The sequence below is a fragment of the Chelonoidis abingdonii genome, chromosome 1, assembly GCF_003597395.2.
Source record: "Chelonoidis abingdonii isolate Lonesome George chromosome 1, CheloAbing_2.0, whole genome shotgun sequence".
NCBI lineage: Eukaryota > Metazoa > Chordata > Testudines > Testudinidae > Chelonoidis > Chelonoidis abingdonii.
In genome coordinates, this window is record NC_133769.1 from 216,182,940 (window position 1) to 216,205,960 (window position 23,021).

The window sequence follows — 23,021 nt, forward strand, 5'->3', positions numbered from 1 at the left end:
TTCTTCCACAGTCCACAAGTCTGAATGTACAGTACACAGGAAAGGACAAGAGCAAGCTGGGCAGGAAAGTTTTGGTTCAATTTTGGCAGAGCTTCTTATAATGCAATATCGTTTAATGCTAATAGTGTTCATTTCCACTCTAATTGTACCAAATGGAAAGCTAGCAACAGAGAGTTTGAACAGGAAAGAATTCAGAAGAAGAGGACACATGATATTCTCTAACTGTTGTAACAAAGACTAATTTTGTTGTTAAACAAACCCCAAAAGTAAGTAAAAGGGGAGTTCATTCATGCCGTCCAAAGCAGCCTAAGGCTAAAAAGCATCAAGTTCTCCGGAAGAGGACTAGAAGTATGCAGCTGTGTATAATTCATGGTCACAAATAAGAACTATTGCAATAGCTAATGTAAATCATGACACAGGCTGTGGGAAGGATAGATTCTCAAAAACAAACCAAAAGCCACTTGTTCACAAGTTCAGGCTCACGCACTAGCATTAATATACACTATTTAGCTGCATGTGCATTATCACCACCACCATGTCAGACAGCACCCCTCACCCACTGGGCACAGTGTTTGGAATCCACTAACATGGTCTAGTACATCTCATGGACAATTAAGGAAGAATACACCATTACTACTTAGAGCTTGCCATCCTCTGTGGAAATTGCTCAGATCCAACTCCTTCCCACAGCCTGTATCCCAGGCCTCCTAAATCTTGCCCTCAACATCTTTGAATATGTATTATTTTGAAAAATCTAGGGAATAACGTTCCCAATGCATTATTACCATTCTGCATGCAGGTCAGCTCTAAGAAAGAACCATTTGTTTGTTTGCTGGTGTTGGATTGTGTGGTGGTGGTGTTGTTTTGCTATTGTTGCAAAGAGATAAAAACCAGTATCCCAGGCTGGGAAATAAAACTTCAGTTCTCCTTTATAATGAGGAAAAGAAGTAGGGCCAGTATCAAAGTGGGCCTGTGACTGCTACGCACTGCCCAGGGTCCTTGCCACCTGAGGCCAGCATGAATTTAAGAATTTGACATATCAGATGTGATCCTTAGTGGAGGATTTATTGAAGGCTACATGGAGGGGTGAGTGGGAGAGGGAGAACTATGGGAAGATTCAGGGGCAACTTTTATTGTAGTGTGTGAGCTGATAGACAAGGTGTCTGTGGTACTATGACTTTGAACCCCCTTTTTAATGGTGGCTGTGATCCAAATTAAAAGGAAAAGAAGATGGGATTGGGGAGGGAACACAGTTTCAACTGTCATCCTCCTATATTTCAGTCTTTTCAATCAATGATTTAGGATATTCAAAGCTTGCTTTACTGTTGTACTTTTGTAAACTTCTTCCAGAACACTACTCAGAAGCGTGTCAAATTACACAGGCTAACCAATCAGGGAAATATATAACATGAGTCTACACAATTAAACCTTTCCTCTGAAAAGCAACGGCTAGTTTTACGTCTCCCTAGTGTAATCTTTATCGGAGAGGGCACGATGTGGTAAGGTTCCGACTTAATCAATGTACCATGATAAATGGCACTTACCACCCAGAACCCTCCTCTCAGGTTTGCCAGCAAAAGCCCCTTGAGAAGGCTGGCACAAAATCACTTTGCTGAGCTGCCAGCTGAGGAAGTGATGTTGGAACCTCTTGTGATGGGGTCACAGAAAAGCAATGACAGCGTGACTCTCGAAGGAGGATGAAGGGGTTCCCTCTATGCCTTTGCGATGTCCCTCCCATGGCCCATTAGCAAAGAAAAGGGGTGTGTTGATAAAATGTCAACTCTCATTAGAGACAAGATGCCTGGGCAATGGGCAGTGACAAGGCTGTGTAAGGAGATGTTTATTGCTCTGGCTCAAGATTTTACAGTGATATTTGTATTTTTTATTATAGCTTTTAATGTTTGTAACTTCATGCTTCTTAAATAAGTCAAACCCACTGATTATTAGGGGAAAAGTAAGGTAGAGAATGAAGCTTTGTAGTTACAATGGTTAGAAAAATACATATTTTAATATACTGCATTGTGCTTGACTTGTTTTTTTTTAAATCAATACTGTTAAAAATAGATTCTTCTTGTTCCCAAGTATTGTAGCTATATAAAACTGTGCTAAAGAATAGTTTAGAATTATCTACTGTGTCAAGTCTTATTATTTAGGACTAGAATTTATAAATCAGGGTTAAATGTAAGAGTAATTAGATTGAGATTTCTGTAAAAATCTGCCTTGAGTAATTGTTCATGTACTTGCAGTGCCACAAATCTGTATGCAAGGGAGGTTTTAACTTGGTCCCTGATTGGTAGGGTGACGAGATGTCCCATTTTTAAAGAGACAGTCCCGTTTTTTTTGGACTTTTTCTTATACAGGCGCCTATTAGCCCCCGACTCCATCCTGTTTTTTTCACAGTTGCTATCTGGTAACCCTACTTATTGGCCATCTTAGTGCTCAGTCTGGTGACACACAGTACATAATGGCACAGAATTATAAGCAATTAATCAAATACCTGGAAAACAAAAAGTCAGATGTGTGATCAGTTATATTCTACTTTCCCCATCCCATACACCATTTATATAAAAAAGAGAACAGGTACTTAAGGGGTATTATTAATGTGATAATGGTTTCCACACACCAAATGCTTTCTACAAATGTACTGATCACACCACTGAAGAGCAAAGCTTTCTAAATAGCTGCTGGAGTTTACGACATTGATTCACTAGAGCCATGTGTGATAGGCACACATTAAAATAGAACAAAAACTAACTGTGTGTACTAAGCTGTGAGAGACTCACTGCACTGCCCAGATCCCATCCATAAACAAACAGCAGCCTCCTAACAGAAATACTTCCTACTTGGAATGTATTGTCTTATTCTATACACTTAATATAAAACTACAGATAATGGATGGAGCCTCTTCATTATCTGGCCCATGCTACTCAACCTTTTAGGCTAAGACTCCTGGTCCCACTGCCTTCAACAGAGTCAGGGTTTACCCTCAATCATTTTCTTTAGTTTAATAACTGTTACTTTTTTAAAATTTTGCCAAACACATAAATGAAAACAGAGTTTGAGCCTCCATGTCAGTGTAACGTAACCACTCTTAAAACAAACATCTCTCTGATGTAAACCCCTTAGGAAATCCAGACTCTGAGTCCATTAAAGAGATGGGGTAGTTTAGGCCCCAGTTATAGGACATTTTTTGAGGGGACAACTGTTGAAGAAAACCCATTTCTAAAAGAATTATTGTGAAACTAAAAGAAACATGTAATAAAAGAGTGCATTGGGGTGTGTTTGTCTGTTTGGTTTCTGTGCTTTCAATTATACATTCCTCCGGGCTTTTGTGAACAGAAGTACCCTCACTCCCATGAAAATGCATGAGAATAGGAGAGTAAAATTGACTAGAAACAGAGTAGTCTCTTTTCACTGCCCTAACTGAGTGAAATTCCAAAAGTAAACAAATGTAAACAGCCAAATGGAATAAAGAAAATCACAGCCAGGAATTTCTAAAAGCAGCTACTGATTTTGGGTGTCCAATCTGAGCTGCTTTAAAGGGGTCTGATTATCAGAGGAGGTGTGTTCAGTCCTTCCTGAAAATCAGAGCCCTTTAAAGCATCTCTAATTGGGCACCCAAAATCACTAGTCACTTTTCAAAGCCTTGTCCTAGATTTTTAGAAATCTATTTTAGTAACCTAAGGTGTTCTTTGTAATGCAAACAAAGGGATATTTAAAAACATGTATATTTTCCACCTAACATTAGTACATTATTATTTTAATAGGTAACTTCTGACATGTTCAGCAGTTTCATGCCACTCAAGCCAAACCCAGAAACAGCAAAAAATAAGACTAGAAAGGAGAGAAAAGCCATACAATTTGAAGGTTTCAGCCTCAATTGTAAATGGGAGATAACTGTAGTGGACAGGGCATTTCTTCAGTTTCAGGTACAAAACTCAAGCTGTAGTTATTTAGCCATTAGTACTTCATGTCATAAAACCTGGGGCTTCAGCTGCTGTTTCATTGTGAATGGCAGGATTTTTACCTCTCAAATAAGCATGATTGTGATAACTCTTCTTCAGAGAAAGCTTTAGGTTCTGAATTCTGACCGTATGAGAAAAAGAACAGAGAGATAATCTGTACTTATATATGGGGTGGAGGTGACAGAGTTTTTTTATTGGTTTATTTTGTTTGTGACTGCTAAATATTTTTCACAGTGATACTCTCTTGCTCCCAAAAGTAAAATGCTTGAAAAATAATTAAGGATGAGAATAGCAGTAGATGTATTTACTGTTGATGACAAGGAGCACAATTTTAATTATGGATCATTGAGATGAAATGTAATTTACCCAATTTATTGCTGTTTTTTAGGTTTGTATAAGGTACCTATCACCATAGCACATGAGTGCTGAACTTAGTGTATCACATGAATCTGCAAATACTGTACACGTTATATTTGGTAAGGATCAATTATTCTCCTTGCTATGGTTCTGCTGCTGTATAGCCCAGCTACAGCTCATAAGCAGGTGTAGAAAACATTGTGCTCTGTACACATGGGGGTCTAGTTCTGAGCAGGCAGAAATTTAAGATTGGTGGTGTGCACTGAGAGCAGGACAGATCTCATTACACACAAAGCAGTCTTTTGGAAACCAAATTAATAGAGAACAACTATGCCATTTAACATGGACTAATTAAAATCATTTTTATATTAAAATGCATTAGTGCTATAAGTGCAAGGACTCATATTAGTAACATTCAGCAGCAAAATCCCATTCTAAATCATATCATGGTTAATAATTAATAAATCAGCAGGATATGCTTGAATAGGACTCCATCCCATTCAGAACACTTCCCCATTTAAACCCCAATTCAGCAAAGCAGTTAGGCATATGCTTAATTAGATCATTTCTTTAAATGTTTTACTGAATTGGGACTTAGTTCATTAAACCTGAAACAGCACATGTGGGTAAACATCAACATCTCATCAGTTATGACAGAAGTTTGAACTTCTCTCCTCTTCTGTACAGTGATGTCTGAATTATTAAATGAGTTATAAGCAAAAGTTATAATGCAGCCATAAGTAACGGTACTTAGTTCTGGAAGCTGCTTAGGGATGTATAATAATCTGTTTTCATAAGAGGCTCTTTGATCTGGGGGAACCATAGCTTGCATTCTGAATGGTGCACTGAAATACACAGCACACGCATCACTACAGAGTACAGCATTCCTGTTATCTTATATCCACACATCCGCTGCCTATTTCTAAATACTCAAATAATGGCTGCTGTGTGCAGTGTATCAGCTTTTCTTGTAGTGATGCTTGTTGCAAGGCTTGCTGTCATGCACAGTTCAAATAACTGAACACGTAAATGGGGGAAGGGATGTTGCTAATTATTCTTTCAGACTGCTTGGAATCTGGTGGTTTCTAATCTCATTTCAAATACCAAACTTTTGATAGTGCTTCAAATTGGCTTATACCATAAATAATCATTACTCATCAAATGACTAAAGCATTTGCTTGCTCCATATTCTTCATGGATGTTGACACTAGTAGACCATATTTTTGTCTCTGAGACAAAGAAAGCCTGATTTCTATTCTATATTCAGGTATCTTTCTTACTGACTTCAGTAGGAGTTTCACTAGGGTAAGGAGCATTGTCTTAAGAATACGGATACACAAAAGTGCAGAATGCATTATAATCCAACTCTGGAGCTGTAAAATCCAAGGCAAACAGGAGTCTTTCTTCCCCACTTTCACATGTGCAAAATTACAACAGACTGAATTCCACTAACACCAGGCATCCTTGTGGTACCCCACAACAGTTAAGAGTCACGTCAGCAAAACAGCTGGAGTTTATCCTTGTGCAAGCCATTTGTTCTCAGAGTCTGCGTTTTCCCATGCTAGATCTCAGCATTAATATACCTTCCACAGAAACTCCAGGATTGTCCATCATCGTTTGCCAGAGGTGCTGCTCTTCCCCGTGGGAATCCATCCAATCGACTTCCTTCCCGTTACTTACACCTGGCAATTCCAAAAACGTGGAGAGCGAGTGAGACGTAACTTAATATGGCTCCTTATCTGTTTCAAGAAGGTATATGCAGTGTAGCTGTAGCCCTGTCAGTCCCAGGATATTGGAGTGACAAGGTGGTTGAGGTAATATTTTTAATTGAACCAACTTCTGTTGCTGAGTGAGACAAGCTTTCGAGCTTACACAGAGCTCTTCTCCGGGTCTGGGAAAGTACCTATACTAAACTATCTGTTCAATCTTCTATTTAGCTGTGACATTCTTAGTACCTTTCCCAGACCTGAGGAAGAGCTCTCTGTAGCTCCAAAGCTTGTCTCTCTCACCAACAGAAGTTGGTCCAATAAAAGATATTACCTCACCCACTTTCTCTCTCTCAAGAGGGTACAGAAAGACAGCGTCTTTCTTCACTGCACTACTGTGTGAAAGACACTAATATCAAGCATTTGCCTTACAAAAATTATGGATTTTTCTGGTGAGGAGGGTTTACACTTATCTACTGAGGGAAAAAAACTGGCAGATCATAAAAGGAAAATAAAGAACAACAAGGAAACCAGAAGTATTTCATAAGTAAATGAACAAAGTTTTTTAGACATATCTCAAAAAGAATGATGCAATTGAAACTGTAAAAGGTCAGCCTGGGTTTGGCTGGGTTTTTGTCTGGTTTTGCTGTAAATTCAGCATCTCCCCATTATAATTTTAAAAAACAATCTATATAAGCTTAAAAAACAAATAAGTAACATATGTATCTGATATCCTGAAAGACATTGGATTGTCATCAATTAGCTGAAAACTAAAGTCCTTTTGGTATCACGGGCAGAGGCCAGCAAAATTTCCCAACATGGCTCTATCCCACAACCACTGTCTTCCTGGCTGAGAAGGAATGGATGACTCTCTCTTCATAGCTGCCCCTTCATCAGCCAGAAGGTTGCTGTTGAGTAACACAAAACTCTCATTTCTCACTCAGATTGTAAGAAATATTTCCATAATTCTCCCAGTCCTGGTTGGCTTGGGAAGCATAGTTACAATAGGGTAGCAAACTAATGTCTCTCACTGGATAGCATAAGAAATAAGTTGCCTCTAGGCTATTAAGCCACCCTTTTTTCATTTCTCATAGTTCCTCTGTGCCCTATATTCACAGTATTCCCATCCTTTACATGGCTGTGAGACACGTGCTGAAGAAAGTGATGATTTCCAGTTAAACATGGCCCTTACCCCTTCCAGTGCTCAAACGGACACCTCCCAAAAAGATGTTACTGGAGAGTGACTCCTTGTCCCAGACTGTCAGTTCTAGGCATACGTTGTGTAGATCCGTAGGATTCAAGCCGCTGAAAGTGAAGCTGTGATTCCAGTGAGGGTTCACACTCTTCTTTATTAGAGGAGTTTTATGTTTTGTTGCTTTGTTGTTATCTGGGAGCAGATATCTGAGGGGGACAGAAAGAAAGAGAAAGAGAAGAAAAAAACAGGTAGATGGGACTTAAGGTCAGTCATATTTATCGTTTGTATTACTGTATCAACTAGAAGTCAACCAAAATCAGGGCCCCATTGTGCTGAGTCCAGTACAAATGCATAGTGAGAACTGTCCATTCCCTGATGACCTTTCCTTCTAAATAGACAAAACAGAAAAAGGATGGAAGAAAGGAAGCAGTATATCCCCATTTTATAGATGGAAAACCAAGGCAGAGAGAGATTACAACCCCAAATCAGCAAAGCATTTAAGCACATGTTGAAGTTCCACTGAAGTCAAGTTAAGCATATGCCTAAGTGCTGTGCTAAATTGGGACCAAGTGACTTGTCCAGGTTGTCTGGCTCAGAGACAGGAATTGAATCCAGCTCTCCTGTATCGCAGGTTATGGCACTGCCCTTACCCACAAAACTCTCAATTTCAATGGGATTCCTCATGGAGAACAATGCTTCTCCATGTGAGTTAAGGGTTTCACATTCATGGTGAGAAGCAACATTATTACATGATGATACACATATCTAACCTAACTTGGGCAAAAATGAGTGAGTGGTAGGGAAGGAACATTAGCAGCTGGTCGGTGGATGGTATCATCATCCCTTATGAACTGAAATAAGCTTATATTTGTATTTACACCAGAAGCCTAATTCCTTGCTAAAACACAGAGTCCCTGATGCTCTGAAGTCTGACAATTTTTTCAATTTCATAAGCCTTATATTTTTCCCAGAGTACTATTTTCTTGAAACTCTATAAACATAATATATTATTTTCAAAGGCAAAGTAGTGGCTAAATCTCCCTAATCTGTACCTACCCTTCCCCCAGTACAGTTTATGGGTTCATCTCAGCTATAGAAAATATATTTTGAAAAACCTTGTAACCTGATGGAAAATTGTGTGTCCAAGGGAAACTGGTTCAAGCTCCACTTACATAAAAAACACGGTTACTCACCTTTGTAACTGTTGTTCTTCGAGATGGGTTGCTCATATCCATTCCAGTAGGTGTGTATGCGCCGCGCGTGCACGTTCGTCGGAAGACTTTTACCTAGCAACTCCAGCGGGCCGGCAGGTCGCCCTAGAGTGGCACGCGTCGCGGGTAATATTACCCTGCCGGCCCGCCTCCAGTTCCTTCTTGCTGGTACTCCGACAGTGGGGAGGGGAAGGTGTGGAATGGATATGAGCAACACACTTCAAAGAACAACAGTTACAAAGGTGAGTAACCGTGTTTTCTTCTTCGAGTGATTGCTCATATCCATTCGATAGGTGATTCCCAAGCCTTACCTAGGTGGTGGGGTCGGAGTGGAGGTGCAGTGTGTAACACGCAAGCGCGGGCTGCATATCCCTGGACTGTTGGACCAGGGCATAATGGAAGCGAAGGTGTGCACGAGGCAGGTCGCTGCCCTGCAGATTTCCTGGTGGGTACTCGCGCAGGAACGCCATCGTGTGCTTGGCCTAGTAGAGTGCGGCGGTCACATTGCCGATGGGAAATGGCCAGGTCGTAACAGGCCCGTATGCAGGACGTCCCCATGAGGATCCTCTGCGAGGGAACAGGCACCCTTAACCCCGTCGCTATAGGCGACAAAAGCTGGATTTGCGGAATGGCTTGTCCGTTCTATATAAAAAGGCGAGACCCTACGCACGTCTAAGTAGTGCAACTGCTGCTCCGCGGCGATGAGGTTTCGGAGATCGGGTAGAATATGTCTGGTTGACATGAAAGGCCGAGCAACTTTGGGAGAAAGGCGGGTGCGGCTTAGTTGTACTTTGTCGCGATGGACACGATATCGGGCTTCCAGAGGGCGCGCAGCTCTGACACCGCTAGCAGAAGTGTGGCCACCAGGAATGCCGTCTTCCAGGACAAGTAGGAGGAGACACGTAGCAGTGGTTCAAACGGGGGGACATAAGACGGGACAACACCAGGTTCAGATCCCAAGAGGGGGCTGGTGGCGGACCTGGGGGTAGAGACGTCCAGACCTTTAAGGAATCTAGCCACCATGGGGGTGTTGAAGACAGAGCGGCCTCGCTCCCGGTGGGTGGAGATACCGCTAAGTGAACCCGGAGAGAGGACACCCAGCCTTGCTGATGAGCGACCAAAGGTAATCCGAGGATTGGGATGAAACATCGGTGGGGTGGAAGCGCCTCTCCGCGCACAGACACGTAAAGCGTTTCCACTTGCCTGAGTACGTCGTCCTCAAGTGGCTTCCTATCCCAGCGCAACTGCCACACTGGTGAGAGCATGCAACTCGGACCTAGTCAGCCCACAGGAGGCTGAGAGGTGCAGAGACGGAGGTCCGGGTGACGAGCGGCCGTGGTCCTGTGATCAGGTCCAGGTGAAGAGGCGCGGGAAACAGGGTCGACTACCGACAGGTCGCAGGAAGAGACACCTGCTTCGGGTCACCCGGCGCTCAGAATCACGAGGCCTGTCCTGTGTGCACCTTAGAAGGATCTGTGATCAACGAAATGGAGGGAACGCATTGAGAGGTGCGTCGCCAGGATTCAAAAGGCGTCTGCAACCGAGCCCGGTTCGCGACCTTGGAAGGAGAACATCGGGCACTTTCTGTTCCTGCGGATGCGAAGAGGTCCATGGGGAGCCCACCTCCGGAAGAGCGAGCGGCGATGCCGGGCGAAGGGACACTCGTGGAGCAAGGACCGCTGAGCCGATCTGCCAGCGATTCTGAAACCGGAGAAGAGAACTAGGTGAACAGAGTGGGCTATGCAAAAGTCCACAACGTCATTGCCTCCTGACAAAGAAGAGCAGACCTCGTGCGCCTGTGTTACATAGTATACCGTCGTTTGTGTGTTGGTGAAAACCGCCACCGGACCTTGGATTGCTGACGGAACGCTTGACAAGCCAGGCGGACGCCCTCAATTCTCGCACGTTGATATGTAGGGCAGTTCGGGAGGCCAGCGGCCTGGGTCCGCAGGGCACCTAGATGAGTTCCCATCCCAATCTGAGGATCCGCTTGTCAGGACAGCGAGGGCTGGGCGGATGGAACGCGAAGCCCTGCACCACGACGGACCGATCCAGCCACCCTGGAGGAGTGGGACGTCTGCGGAATCGTGACTACTGTATCTACGGGCGTTTGGCCGACGGAGCTGAGGGATGAGCCAGGACTGGCGGGCATAGCGAGCGACATGCGCCATGACGAATTTGCAGCGGCGCCATGTGCCACAGAGTGCAGGCCAGTACGTATGGAGGTTGTGGTGCTGCTGCAGCCTGTGGATGATGTGTCAGCCTGGAACGGACCGGAAAGGGAAGAACGGCCTGCCTGGTTACGTCTTAGAACGGGTCGCATAACTCTATCCTCTTCCTCTGAGTAGGGGTTAGAGTGGACTTCTCGGCGTTGAGCATTAGGCCTAGGCTCGTGAAAAGGCGGCTGACCATGTGGATGTGCATGAGGACTCGCTCCTCTGAGGTCCCCGGATAAGCCAGTAAGTCGAGGTAGGGGAACACATGCACGACTGCGAGACGAAGGAAGGCGACGACTATGGCCATGCATTTGGTAAACACTCGCGGGGCTGTCGAGAGGCGAACGAACGGAAGGACCATGAATTGATAATGCCGCCGCCGACAACAAAGCGAAGGAACCTCCGATGGACGGGAAGATGGCTATATGGAAATAAGCGTCCTGCATGTCGAGGGCGGCGTACCAGTCTCCGGGATCCAGGGATGGAATAATGGTCCCCAAGGACACCATCTTACGGAACTTCAACTTGACCAGGTATTTGCTGAGCTCTCGTAGGTCGAGGATGGGTCTGAGACCTCCCTTGGCCTTGGGGATCAGAAAGTAACGGGGAGTAAACCCCCTGCCCTTCTCGTTCTCTGGAACCTCCTCTATGGCCCTTTGTCGAGGAGCGTTCGTACCTCCTGGAGGAGGATCTGCTCGTGAGAGGGTCTCCTGAAGAGGGACAAGGAAGGGGGGTGGGAGAGCGGGTACGAAGCAAACTGTAGGCGGTATCCAAGCCGCAATGCGCGCGGAGGACCCAGCGGTCTGAAGTAAGCTGGTACCACGCCGGAGGAAGAAAAAGACAGTTGGAGAAGGGGGAGATGGATCCGGGGAGGACTGGTACAGCGCCCTCGGGGTGCACCTTCAAAACGAGGGCTTCGGCCCGAGGAAGGCTTGGAGGGACCTTGGCTTGGCCCCCCTGGTTACCCGATTGTCTGCGCCTGCCATTCCTGTTTCGCCGCCTGGCAAAGTCTTGCCTTTGCCTGGGCTGGGGGTAAGGCCTGTGTTGCTGTTGAGGCCTGAATGGTCTACGCTGGGTGACCGGCGTATGCATCCCCAGGGCACGCATAATGACCCTATTGTCTTTGAGGCTTTGCAGCGAAGGTCAGTCTTGTCCGAAAACAGGCCCTGGCCCTCAAACGGAAGATCCTGGATGGTATATTGGAGTTCCGGAGGAAGGCCAGAGACCTGAAGCCACGAAATGCGGCGCATAGTGACTCCGGAGGCCAGAGTCCTGGCGGCCGAGTCTGCAGCGTCCAAAGCCGCCTGTAGGAAGTGCGTGACCTTTTTCCCTCTTTCAAGGTGAGCGGCGAACTCCTGACGAGCGTCCTGCGGGAGCAGCTCCTTAAATTTATCAGCCGCCACCCAGGTGTTGTATGTGTAGCAACTGAGCACAGAGCTTGCTGGTTGGAGACCTGCAGCTGCAGGGCGCCTGCGAATAGACCTTGCGGCCAAGCAGGTCCATACGCCTCGCCTCCTTAGACTTGGGGGCCGGAGCTTGTTGTCCATGGCGCTCCCTCTCATTCACAGATTGAACGACGAGGGAACACGGGGGCGGTGGACATATAAGTACTCATAGCCTTCGAAGGGACCATGTATTTACGCTCGACACCCCGAGCAGCGGGGGGAACGGAAGCCGGTGACTGCCAGATGGTGGTGGCATTGGCTTGGATGGTCCTTATGAACTGCAGGGCGACACGAGTGGACGCATCCACCGAGAGATGCTCACGACCGGGTCCTCGATCTCGGAGACCTCCTCAGCCTGGATGTTCATATTTTGCACCACACGCCTGAGGAGGTCCTGGTGCGCCCTGAGGTCCAGTAGGGGGGGGGACTGGTGGATGTCGTCCCGCCACCGCCTCATCTGGGAGGATGACAAGGAGAGACCTGGCAGGAGCGGGTCTGGTGGCGGCTCAGACTGGAGCACCGCGTCTGACTCTTGCGGGTGCTCAGGATCTGGAGGATGAGACGACGCTCTTCCGCAGGGGATGGAGGAGGGCGTGAAGAAGTAGCCTCCGGAGCCCTGTGCTCAGAGACCGATGACCGCGGAGGAATTTGCTGGGGCCCTGGGCTTGGTGATATGCCCAGGGGGTCCAGAAGCCCCACTGCTGAGGACCATGCTCCTGCTGAGTCTCGGAGAAGAGGGCAGTGGGTCTTTCAGCGTCTAGGTACACACTGCCCGCCCGCGAAGAGACTGACCCTGGCGAGAGGGCCACGGGGAGCCGAACAGAAGTGGAACGGGTCCCGCACTCCCGGCAGCGAAGACCTCCTCGGTGCCGGAGATCGGTGCCGTGATCCATACCGGTGCCGCGATTGAGACCGGGACCTGCCACCACGCGGTGCCGGAGGTCGACTGGGATCTGGATCGCCGATGACGGGAAAGACTCCTCGAGTCCCGGTGCCGGTAACGGTGGCTGGAGCCAGAACGGTGCCGGGAGTATCGAGACGGCGCGAGGATGATCTGCGCCGCGACCGGTACCGTCGTGGAGAGCGGTGCCCGGGACTGCGAGCGGCGTCGCGAGCGAGACCTCCCTCGGGATCGAGATCGGTGCCGAATCGTGACCGGTGCCGAGCCGGAGAGTCCGGGGACGGTGCTCGCATTGGCGTGGGCTTGCCCTTAGACTGCAGAACCCGCACCGGCAGTGCCGGGGTTGGGGCAGCACAGGCTCCGTTAGAGCGATGAGGTCCCTGGCTGAGGAGAAGGTCTCGGCATGGACGGGACCATCAGCTCAACCCCAGATCTTGGCGGGGAGCTGAGAAGGATCGGACTCGACGGACCTGCCGGGCCCGGAGTCAACGAAGTCCCTGGCACGGCCAACCCGGCCGGCGTCAGGTGCTCTTTTCGAGGCAGCTTAGCTGGGGGTAGAGGAGGTAGACAGTCTCTTCCCCTGAACCGGTGCCGGAGAAGGTCAGTGCCGTGGGGTCTTTGCGCACCGGAGTGGCGCCGGTGCCGAGTGGTCCGGTGCCGGAGCCGAAGCAGCACTCAGTGCTGAGGACGAAGGATTAAGCGCCGCTTCCATCAGGAGCGTCTTGAGGCGCTGGTCTCGCTCCTTCTTGGTCCTCGGTCTGAAGGCCTTGCAAATGCGGCACTTCTCGGAGATATGCGATTCTCCCCAGGCACTTCAAGTAGGCGTCGTGGGGATCGCTGGTGGCATCGGCTTCTTACAGGCCGAGCACGGTTTGAACCCAGCGAACCAGGCATGAGCCTGGCGGGCGCGGGAGAGGGCTAGCGCCCCGAACCCGCTAACTATATACACTAGAACTATAAACTACAACTATACTAAACTAAGTGAACTATAATTAAAACTAGAACTAGAACTAGAAACAATGAACGAAGAGAAGCTAGGACGTGGAGGACAGCTATGCCGCGCTCCACAGTTCCAACGACCGACACGGCGGTAAGAAGGAACTGAGGAGCGGGCGGGCCAGCAGGGGTATATATTACCCGCTATGGCGGCGCCACTCTAGGGGGCGACCTGCCGGCCTGCTGGAGTTGCTAGGGTAAAAGTCTTCCGACAAACGTGCACGCGCGGCGCGTACACACCTACTGGAATGGATATGAGCAATCACTCGAAGAAGAACAACCCATGCCAGCAACAACAGATGTGTGTGATGAGCTAGCCAGGGACAGTTCACAGTGTCAGCAACAGCAATGTGCTGCCAATTCATAAACAAGGGTCTCCAACAACAAAACTTCCCCTTAGCCTGGTGCAAACTCCAAGTCTCAAGTGTGCAAGAGCTGCAGAGAGGAAAGTGAGGGACCAGACAATCTGTTTCGTTGTTTTCCTATTTAAACAAAAACGCTCTTCTCGTAGTTGTAGCCAACTACAGAGAAAACAGCAGTGGGCAAACCAACGTAAAATAAGCCTATAGATTGCTCTTTGTGCCTATAAAAATATACTCACTACATTGATAGTACAGCACTTGGAACATGTGAATGGGAGGTGCAGGGTGAAAACCTTACAATGAATTCGGGGTATATATGCCCCAGGAAAACTTGCAAAAATACCTGTGTCACTTGAGACAATTTGAGCTATAGTAAAAGCAAAACATTTTTCCTTCAGAAATATTTGTATAACCTCAGGAACAATTGACCACTCTCAGAGGAATGGTTTAGTTGGTCTGGAGAGGAGGTGAATCCATATGGGGCATCAGGTTAATGGTGAAACTTTATCAAGGGGTTCACTTCAACCAAAACATGCAGACTATAACAAACACACAAGTATATGTAAAATAGGCAACTATGAAAGCTTTTATTGACAAGGAAAATGGCAAGGAGAAACATGCTTGTCAGCTGTCCATATTTCACTCATTTACCACCTTGAGTGACATGCTCACATTTATGATGAATCTAGTATAATCAGTCATGCAGGATTATGTTTTTTTATACAAATATAAGTGTGTTCCTACAGCAAATATTTTCTGCTTATTCAGGGATATTAACTTCGGACTCTACATGCTAAAAGATAAATAATATAATGAGGCATATGCATATAGCAAAAATCTGACACACATATATGAAATCATAGTGTATTACATAAATGTATATATAGTATGTATACATATATCACATACTCATTTTTTTGAAAAAAAGGTTTACCTTTAATGTCAAATTTCAAAGCCATATTTTGAAGTCTACAAAGTAAAATTAATGCTCTTATTTAAAATCACATATTGACCTAAATTTAAATATAGTGGACAAAGAGAATTTAAGGTAAAACTCCATGTTGAGGTACAAGTTCTTTTTCAGGAGTAAAGTACAGTAGCTATCAGACAAAAATGATATTGATCAGATAAACTAGGATTCAATGCAAAATCTAGTTTTACTCTTGACATGCTATGCAAAATATGGGAAAGTAAAAATTACCCTTTAACAAATGTGTCAGAAGTGCCTCCTGACTTCACAGCTGTTAAATTCTTGGCTTCCTTGATGAGGACCTCCAACATACCCCCAGAAGGCATCTGTGTGTTTCCTTTCTTTCCTTTTTTTAAACTCTTCTTTCCTGTACATAAAACAAATCAACAACAAAATCAAGAACTTAATACTGCATAACCAGTTTGGAAATGTAAGCCTTTTTGGCCAGACTCTGCCACTTGTTTACTTCAACAGGACCATTTGTGCAGTGAAGTACTGCTTGTGTCTACAATCTGGCCCTTTATCTGTAAACACAATGGGGAAAAAGGAGATCACCCAACACCTGGTAAAAAAAATTGACTCAAACATGGTCAATCCTTGACAGACATCAAAGGGCTGGGCTATCCTAAGTCTCCAAGTACAAATATAGTAGTACTAATTGTAGGGAAAAGGTCAAGTTTTCTTTAAATCCTCTCCTCTTCTCTGCTGTTACAGATGACAAATAATACATTCTGAGTTGTGGTGCTCTTATCCAACAGTCTCCCAGGCAGAATCTGAAACCTCTCTCAAAGCTTGATATAAAGACATATGGTACAAGTTCACTCCAGAAGAGAGACCTTGCTGCATGGAGTTTTTTAAATGATTTAGTTAAGATCTAGATTAATTAATATAAAAATTGCTGAGATCCATGTGCTGTGATGGCCATTCATTCACACCTCTGTTGTCACTGTGCTTTCTGAGTAAGATTAATACTTAAGAACTCAAGAAATCCAAGCCATACAGATTACAATATGGAGCAACTGGTTTCCTCAGACCAAAGACTATCCGATTATAGCAGAGGGCCTTGGAATTTACTGCTAATAAACTGAATATAATTCATCTGAGAAAAGAGCCTAATATGCTACCAATGCTTGCAAAGTAGTAGTATGTCTTTTGGCAATAAATTCCTCTTGTGCTCAAATCTCTCTGCCTGTGGTCTGTATGTATACTGTGTGTCCAAGGACAGAATTACTATCTGGTCATTGCTACCTCTTTGGACCATCACTTCTCTGGACGCTACTGCACTATATGTAGTAACTAATAATATTTTCCTCCACAGAAAAACACTGCCCATTTCAGAGGACTATAATGGACCACCCTAGACAATTCTAATAAGACCCTAAGGGATATAATTGCAGTAGGAGTAATGGGATGAAACTGAGCAAAGGAAATTGTAGACTAAATCGTGTAAAAAGGTTCTGAACAGTCAGAGGAACTGTGCTAGCCCCATTACTCTAATCATCCATGTGCTGTTTAAAACTAGACGGCACAAAGCACAACAACTCTGGATTAGAGTATTGCTTTGGATAATGACTGTCCTAAATCATGGCTATTGACCAGCTGGGTCTTTTTAATGATGTCACAGCCAAGCAACAACTCATAGTGGTGCATAAATGGCATCTCATTACTGGGGGCAGGGGAGCAGCATCTTTCCTTTGAAAATTCCCTCAGACACAGGTGCCTAATTTATTGCCACAGAACTTCAACCTTTTGCAACTTTATACCTCAGCTTTCATCATGCAGGTTATTTCCAATACTCAGAGGATGCTGCCATCAATGTTCATTTTACCTTGAAACTGTCCGAGGGGAAGCATTAGGTTTTTCTCAGGGGGAATGTAGTGTAAAACAACTATCAGCTCTCCTTTATACTGAAGCCCGACATCTGCTGCAACCTCCAGCTGACGGAGAGGAAAGAAAAACAGAAATCCATCTAAGCTTAATAATTTACCCATTCATTTTCAATTATTTCTATTGTACAGGTAAGCCATGATATATGCTTAAATAGGTCATGCCACTGCACAGTGCTCACAGCTCATTAGCCTTCACTGATTGAATATAGACAGCCACATTTTTGAAAATTTCATAGCCGAGGGAGAGCAAAAAGCTCAGAAGAACAGACGTCACATACCCTGCATTAGATGCTGTTCGGTAAACATAAACTGAATTTCTCTCTCCCGTTTATTAGAATGAAGAAAAATTCCAACCCATGTCAAGCACTGATTTACAGCAAACAGATCCAAGTAAGCTGGATATATAAACTGCAGATAATTTTGGGCCAGATTCTGATACTAATCAACATGAATAAGGGTACCTTACTCCATAACTAGCCCCATTGATTTCAATAGGATTATTCTTGGAATAAGGGGGCATAATTTGGCCCTGAAACAGAACAGAGATTTACAGATATAAATATTACTTCCCAAATGTCTTTTCCTCTTCTTCCCAAACATCATTGTTCAACATTCTGCACCTCTTTTTCCCCATTAAATTTCTAAATTCAGTCCAGAAGGAGTGTGCTCTATGCTTTTTGATAACATTAATCAAAAGCAATATTAGACTCATGTATTTTTTAATTTAAATAAGAAAATAGGTTATAAGCTCATTTTTAAAAACTAGCTGCTTTTGTAGGCATCCCCACCCATAAAATAAATAAATCATATATCAGTAAACAGTGATTTCTCCTAGAGAAATGGAATACAATGGAGAAATTGCTCATGAAATTTCATTAAGTTTCCAATCCTGTGGAACATTTAAGCGTGCACCTAACTTTGCTCACACAGGTAGCCCCATTGATGTCAATGGGACAACTCATGCAATCAGAGTTTATGAATGTGCTTCACAAGCTTGGAGTTTAAAGATGTGTTAGATCCAGATACCTAGATCTCATGGGTTTAATCTGTAGCCATGGAGATTGAGATTAGATATTAAGAGAAGCTTTCTAACTAAAAGGAGGGACTGCTCTGAAATAGGGAGTCCACAACCTCCCTGAGAAGCCTATCACTGGAGGTTTTTAAGAACAGGTTGGACAGATACATCAGGGATGGTCTAGGATTATTTGGTCCTGCCTCAATGCAGGGAACTGGACTTTCAAGATCCCTTTCAGCCCTACAATTCTATGACTATGATACATGAAGTGCTGCCCAGTATATCACTGAGTGATTGGGCAATATGCTGTGCCTGGAATTACTTTCTGATCACTGCATCAAGATACTGCACTGCTTATGAAATAATTGTACTGGTGAGAACTTACAACCGAAACTTGTTCAACTTGCCTCCTGATCCCAATAACTAGGTGAAGAGTTTCAGGAAAAGAAATAACCTCAGAAAGACGTAAGGTGACGTACAGAAGCTCAGCCTGCCTTTAAAGTTAAACTGCAGGTTAAGGCACTATCACCTGATTAATAAAAATATTTAGGGCTAGATCCTGCCATCTGCTCATACACAGGGAGGGGATTCAAACCCTATAGTGGCCAACTGCAGAATAACCTGCCCATAGGGGAAAATTTCATTTTAAGACGAACCAAGGGACGCACCCCACCCATGTACTTATTCGTGACACTGATACTGACTTGGACTCTTTATACATTCCATGGGTGGCGTACCCTAGCCCACTTATCCACTAATGCTTTAAAAACTCCCGCACCCCAATCTGGATCTATGCTGGTTATATGATATGTATGTATCTTGTGATCCTTGTAACTGATACTTGTAATCCCTGATAACTCAAGCCGGACCCCAGATGTACAGTACCTTCCCTCTTAACTTGTCTACATTTAATTTTAAACATTAACTTTAATACAATTTTTAAATCCCTCTCTGCCAGGAAGCTTTATTATGCCCTGAAGCATGTGAGTTTAGTCTTACAACTTCCCTGTAAAGATGGTCAGAATAATTTCCCCCATTTCACAGATGAGGGAAGTGAAGCACAGAAGTTAAGGCCCTAATTTTTAGAAGTGACCTGCTCAAATTACTCGGGAATTAACACATGGGTCTCCTGACTCCCAGCTCTGTGCTTTAACGCAAAAGTTATTCTCCTGAACATTCTGATCTAACCACTCTCCCCTTAGAGGACTGACCATCCAGCTCTCAGAGGATAAATGGATCTTAAACCCCTCAACTTTTTTCTTAAAACAACTGAATAGCATCAGATTACAACAAAAGTCCACCCTTAGCAAAGTTTGACTGGCACTCTTGTCAGAGACATGGAGTTCATATTGCAGGACAGTATTCTGCCTGGCATATGAATAAAACAAACCAGATCTGTAATTCTGTTTGCAATAATCTGTCATTCAGGAAAAACTTCTTTTCTTTGCTTACCAACAAACTGAGCTACACTTAGAGAATCAGAGAAATGTAGGGCTGGAAGGGCACTTGAGTGGTCAACTAGTCCAGCTCCCTGAGCTGAGTCAGGACCAAGTTAACCTAGACCAACCCTGACAGGTTTTTGTCCAACCTGTTCTGAGAAACCTCCAATAAGGGGGATTCTACAAACCCCCTTGGAAGCCCAGCCCAAATTTTAACTCCCCTTAGAATTAGAATTGTTTCCTAATGTCGAACCTAAATCTCCCTTGCTGCATATTTAAACCATTACTTCTTGCCTACCTTCATTGAACATGAGAAACATGTTATCTCTGAAAACATTATCCAGATCATCCTAGCGGGCAAATGAGACATATTCTAGGTCTTTTTTATCTGGTAATAATGAAGCAGAATTAATAGTTCTTATAATGAGCTTGGAAATAACCAGACAGCATTTCCTAGTTGGAATGTCTGAAATGCTTAGACCTGATTACTTTTTGATCTGAGTGAAAGTGCTCCATCAGTGCCTTTGTATTACGATTTTTAAAAAAAATTAAAATGATGTGAAGCTGAACAGAGACTGAGCAACAAGTCTTACAGTTCAGTAGTTTCCCAACATAACATTATGATCAGCCTGAACACAAAATGTGAGTGTAATTCTAAATAAGAGCTAAACCCTACAGTAGCCAGTACTGCTACAGAGAAATAGGAATGCTGACAAATGTGCCCTCTGCTCCAGGAATTGAGCCAATTTTGGTCCCTCCACTACAGAAGAGATGTGGACAAATTGTAGAGAGTCCACCGGAGGGCAACGGAAATGATTAAGGGGTTGGGACACATGATTTACAAGGAGAGGCTGAGGGAACTGGGGTTATTTACTCTGCAGCAGAGAAGAATGAGGAGGGATTTGATAGCAGCCTTCAACTATCTAAAGGCGGGGTTCCAAAGAGGATGGAGCTTGGCTGTTCTCAGTGGTGGAAGATGACAGAACAAGGAGCAATGGTCTCAAGTTGCAGTGGGGGAGGTCTAGGCTGGATATTAGGAAACACTATTTCACTAGGAGGGTCTCTTCCAACCCTAATATTCTATGATTCTATGAACCTCTTCAAAATCAAAACAAAAGATTTAGTTTTGGATCAAATTAAATGTTTTGTTCAACCCAATACTAAATTTGAAAATACCAACTTGAAAAATCTGAAAAAAAAAGTTGTTTCAGGCCAACCTGAAAATATTTTTAATTTTTTTTTTAAATTTGGTTTGCTGGTTGAACCAAAAAAATTGGTTACTCACTCAAACTCTACTCACAACCCAGTCTGATCTCTGCACGCTTAATGAGTTTTTGCTCCCTTCTTTGTGGTGAAGGGGAGCCGAGAAGATTAAGATGCTCACTTACTTTAGCTCCCTTGCTCAAGTGTAACAACTGTAAATCACATCATTTATTTGACAGATCTGAGTGAGACTGTTTTATGCTGCAGCAGCTGTCCCTGGTCATGCTAGTCTGGGAGTGTGCAAGCCAGTGAGCCTGGTGCCCGCTCCAGTGGTACAGCCATGCCAGAGAAGCTGCCCGTACAGGGCGCTAGGTCCTGTAAGTGGCGGCCTGACGGGTGGCTGCTTTCGCCACTGCCATTTCCAATACAGCCCTGCAGCACCTCAGATATCCGTTTTATATCGCAGATATAAAGTGGGTGTCTGTACAAGGCTCTAGGATTCTGGTTAGTATAACAGTGAGCATCTTAGAAGCACATAATCTTAACGTTTATAAACGGCTCTTTAAAGTTGTTCCAATTCCAAAAACAAACACTTTAGCCCTCTCCAGTGAGAGATACCATAAGTGCCAGAAGACATAGCACATTAGTTAAGCACTATAGATGCCATATTCCATAGAATTACTGTTTTGTGTACCAAATAGCATGATGGTATAACCTACCTGTTTATTCAATATGAATAAAAAAGCAATGCTGAACCTTACTACCACAGAAAATTGTTAAATGCTTAAAACGGATGCATGAAGAAAGGTCCATTCCTTTAGCAGGTGATTATTTGAGAAAGATCCATTGTTTCATGTGCTATTTCTTTAACAGGTCCCTTTTGATTGTGTCTACTATGTTTATTCTTTTAATAGGTTTGGTTTTGAACAGTCATTCATATATATGACATAGACAGTATGTGTTGGTTTGTTAGAAGTGTTATTCCTTTCACAGGTCCATCCCAGAAGCAGTTTATTGGAAATATATAATTTTACAGCTACAATTCAGTGGGGAAAAAAAAAACTCGTTGATCTCGCTTTACTGTTACTCCACTAAAACTAGAGAGCCTCACCTTGGGTTGAAGCACAAACCATTCATCTGTCTGATTTTCAAAATTCCAGGAGTCCAAAGGAATTTCCACCTCCCCAAGAAAGCTGTTGTGCCCAAATCTGTCGTAGTGCCAGACAGAAAGCTGGAGAGTCCTGGTCTCTAACTGTGTATGGTTGATGACATACTATTGAAGGACAAACAGAGTGGAGGATCTATTTAATGAGAGTCAAGTCCAGTTCCATAATGGCACTATATAAAAAACATACAACCTTATCTTCATAAAGTACATGGTAGCTGACAAATGAAGCACAGAAGAGACATTTGTTTTCCTTACAAGTGAAGATCAATTCAATTGCAGAAGACTATTATTCAAGAGAGATCCAGAAAGGATAACTGTTCACTTTACAGCCTGCATTTATCTTTTTACATTATTGTTGTTGTCACCTGTCTGTATTATTTCTTTAGCAGATTATTTTAAGAAGTTCCCTTTGCAGTAAAAATTCTTTTTACTTAATTCTTACACAGTAGCTTCCACAGTAATTAAATAGAACAATTAAGATAAAAGTCTATTCTATAACAAAGAGCCTTTAGACAGAAAATGTTGGCAGCACCATAATGAACTTTCTAAAGTGTCCCCCCTTCTCAGTAAAGTATCTCCACAATTTTTCAAAAGCCCAGATGGTTACAAGTGATAATAATTAAAATATATATTAATTAGCAGATTGTAAGAGGCCAGCAGTTACACCATTAGAATGATGAGACTTTGCCTTGAAGGTCTGAAAAGATCAAAAGGATTGATTCGAAGACAGCTTTTAAATGATAGTAATGGGAACAGTTAGGACAAACAGTTCTTCTGAATTGAATCTAGCTATTTAGCTCTTACCCACAAGTCTGAGTAAGCCACCTTGGTCAGAATATATATATATTGGATAGTGTAGTGGTTAAGAGCACCGCCCTTTGATACGGGAGACCGCCCTTTGATACAAGAGACTGGGGTTCAAATCCTGGTTGGTACCCAACTTTCCAGTAGGGGTCCTTGGGCAAAAGACCCCCTAACGCTTC

General features: G+C 44.1%; 1 protein-coding gene across 1 annotated transcript in view; it reads right to left on the minus strand.

Moving 5' to 3' along the window:
- Nucleotides 1–4,132: 4,132 nt before the first annotated feature.
- The window catches only part of SYTL5 (synaptotagmin like 5), a 164,336-nt gene continuing 145,447 nt past the window's right edge, over nucleotides 4,133–23,021 (minus strand). The window contains exons 13-17 of the mRNA XM_075059764.1: nucleotides 21,982–22,143; nucleotides 17,153–17,261; nucleotides 15,556–15,691; nucleotides 7,221–7,429; nucleotides 4,133–6,004 (exon numbers count right to left, since the gene is read on the minus strand). Coding sequence (XP_074915865.1) covers nucleotides 5,862–6,004; nucleotides 7,221–7,429; nucleotides 15,556–15,691; nucleotides 17,153–17,261; nucleotides 21,982–22,143 — 759 coding nt within the window. The 3' untranslated portion in view covers nucleotides 4,133–5,861. The remainder of the gene's footprint in view (nucleotides 6,005–7,220; nucleotides 7,430–15,555; nucleotides 15,692–17,152; nucleotides 17,262–21,981; nucleotides 22,144–23,021) is intronic.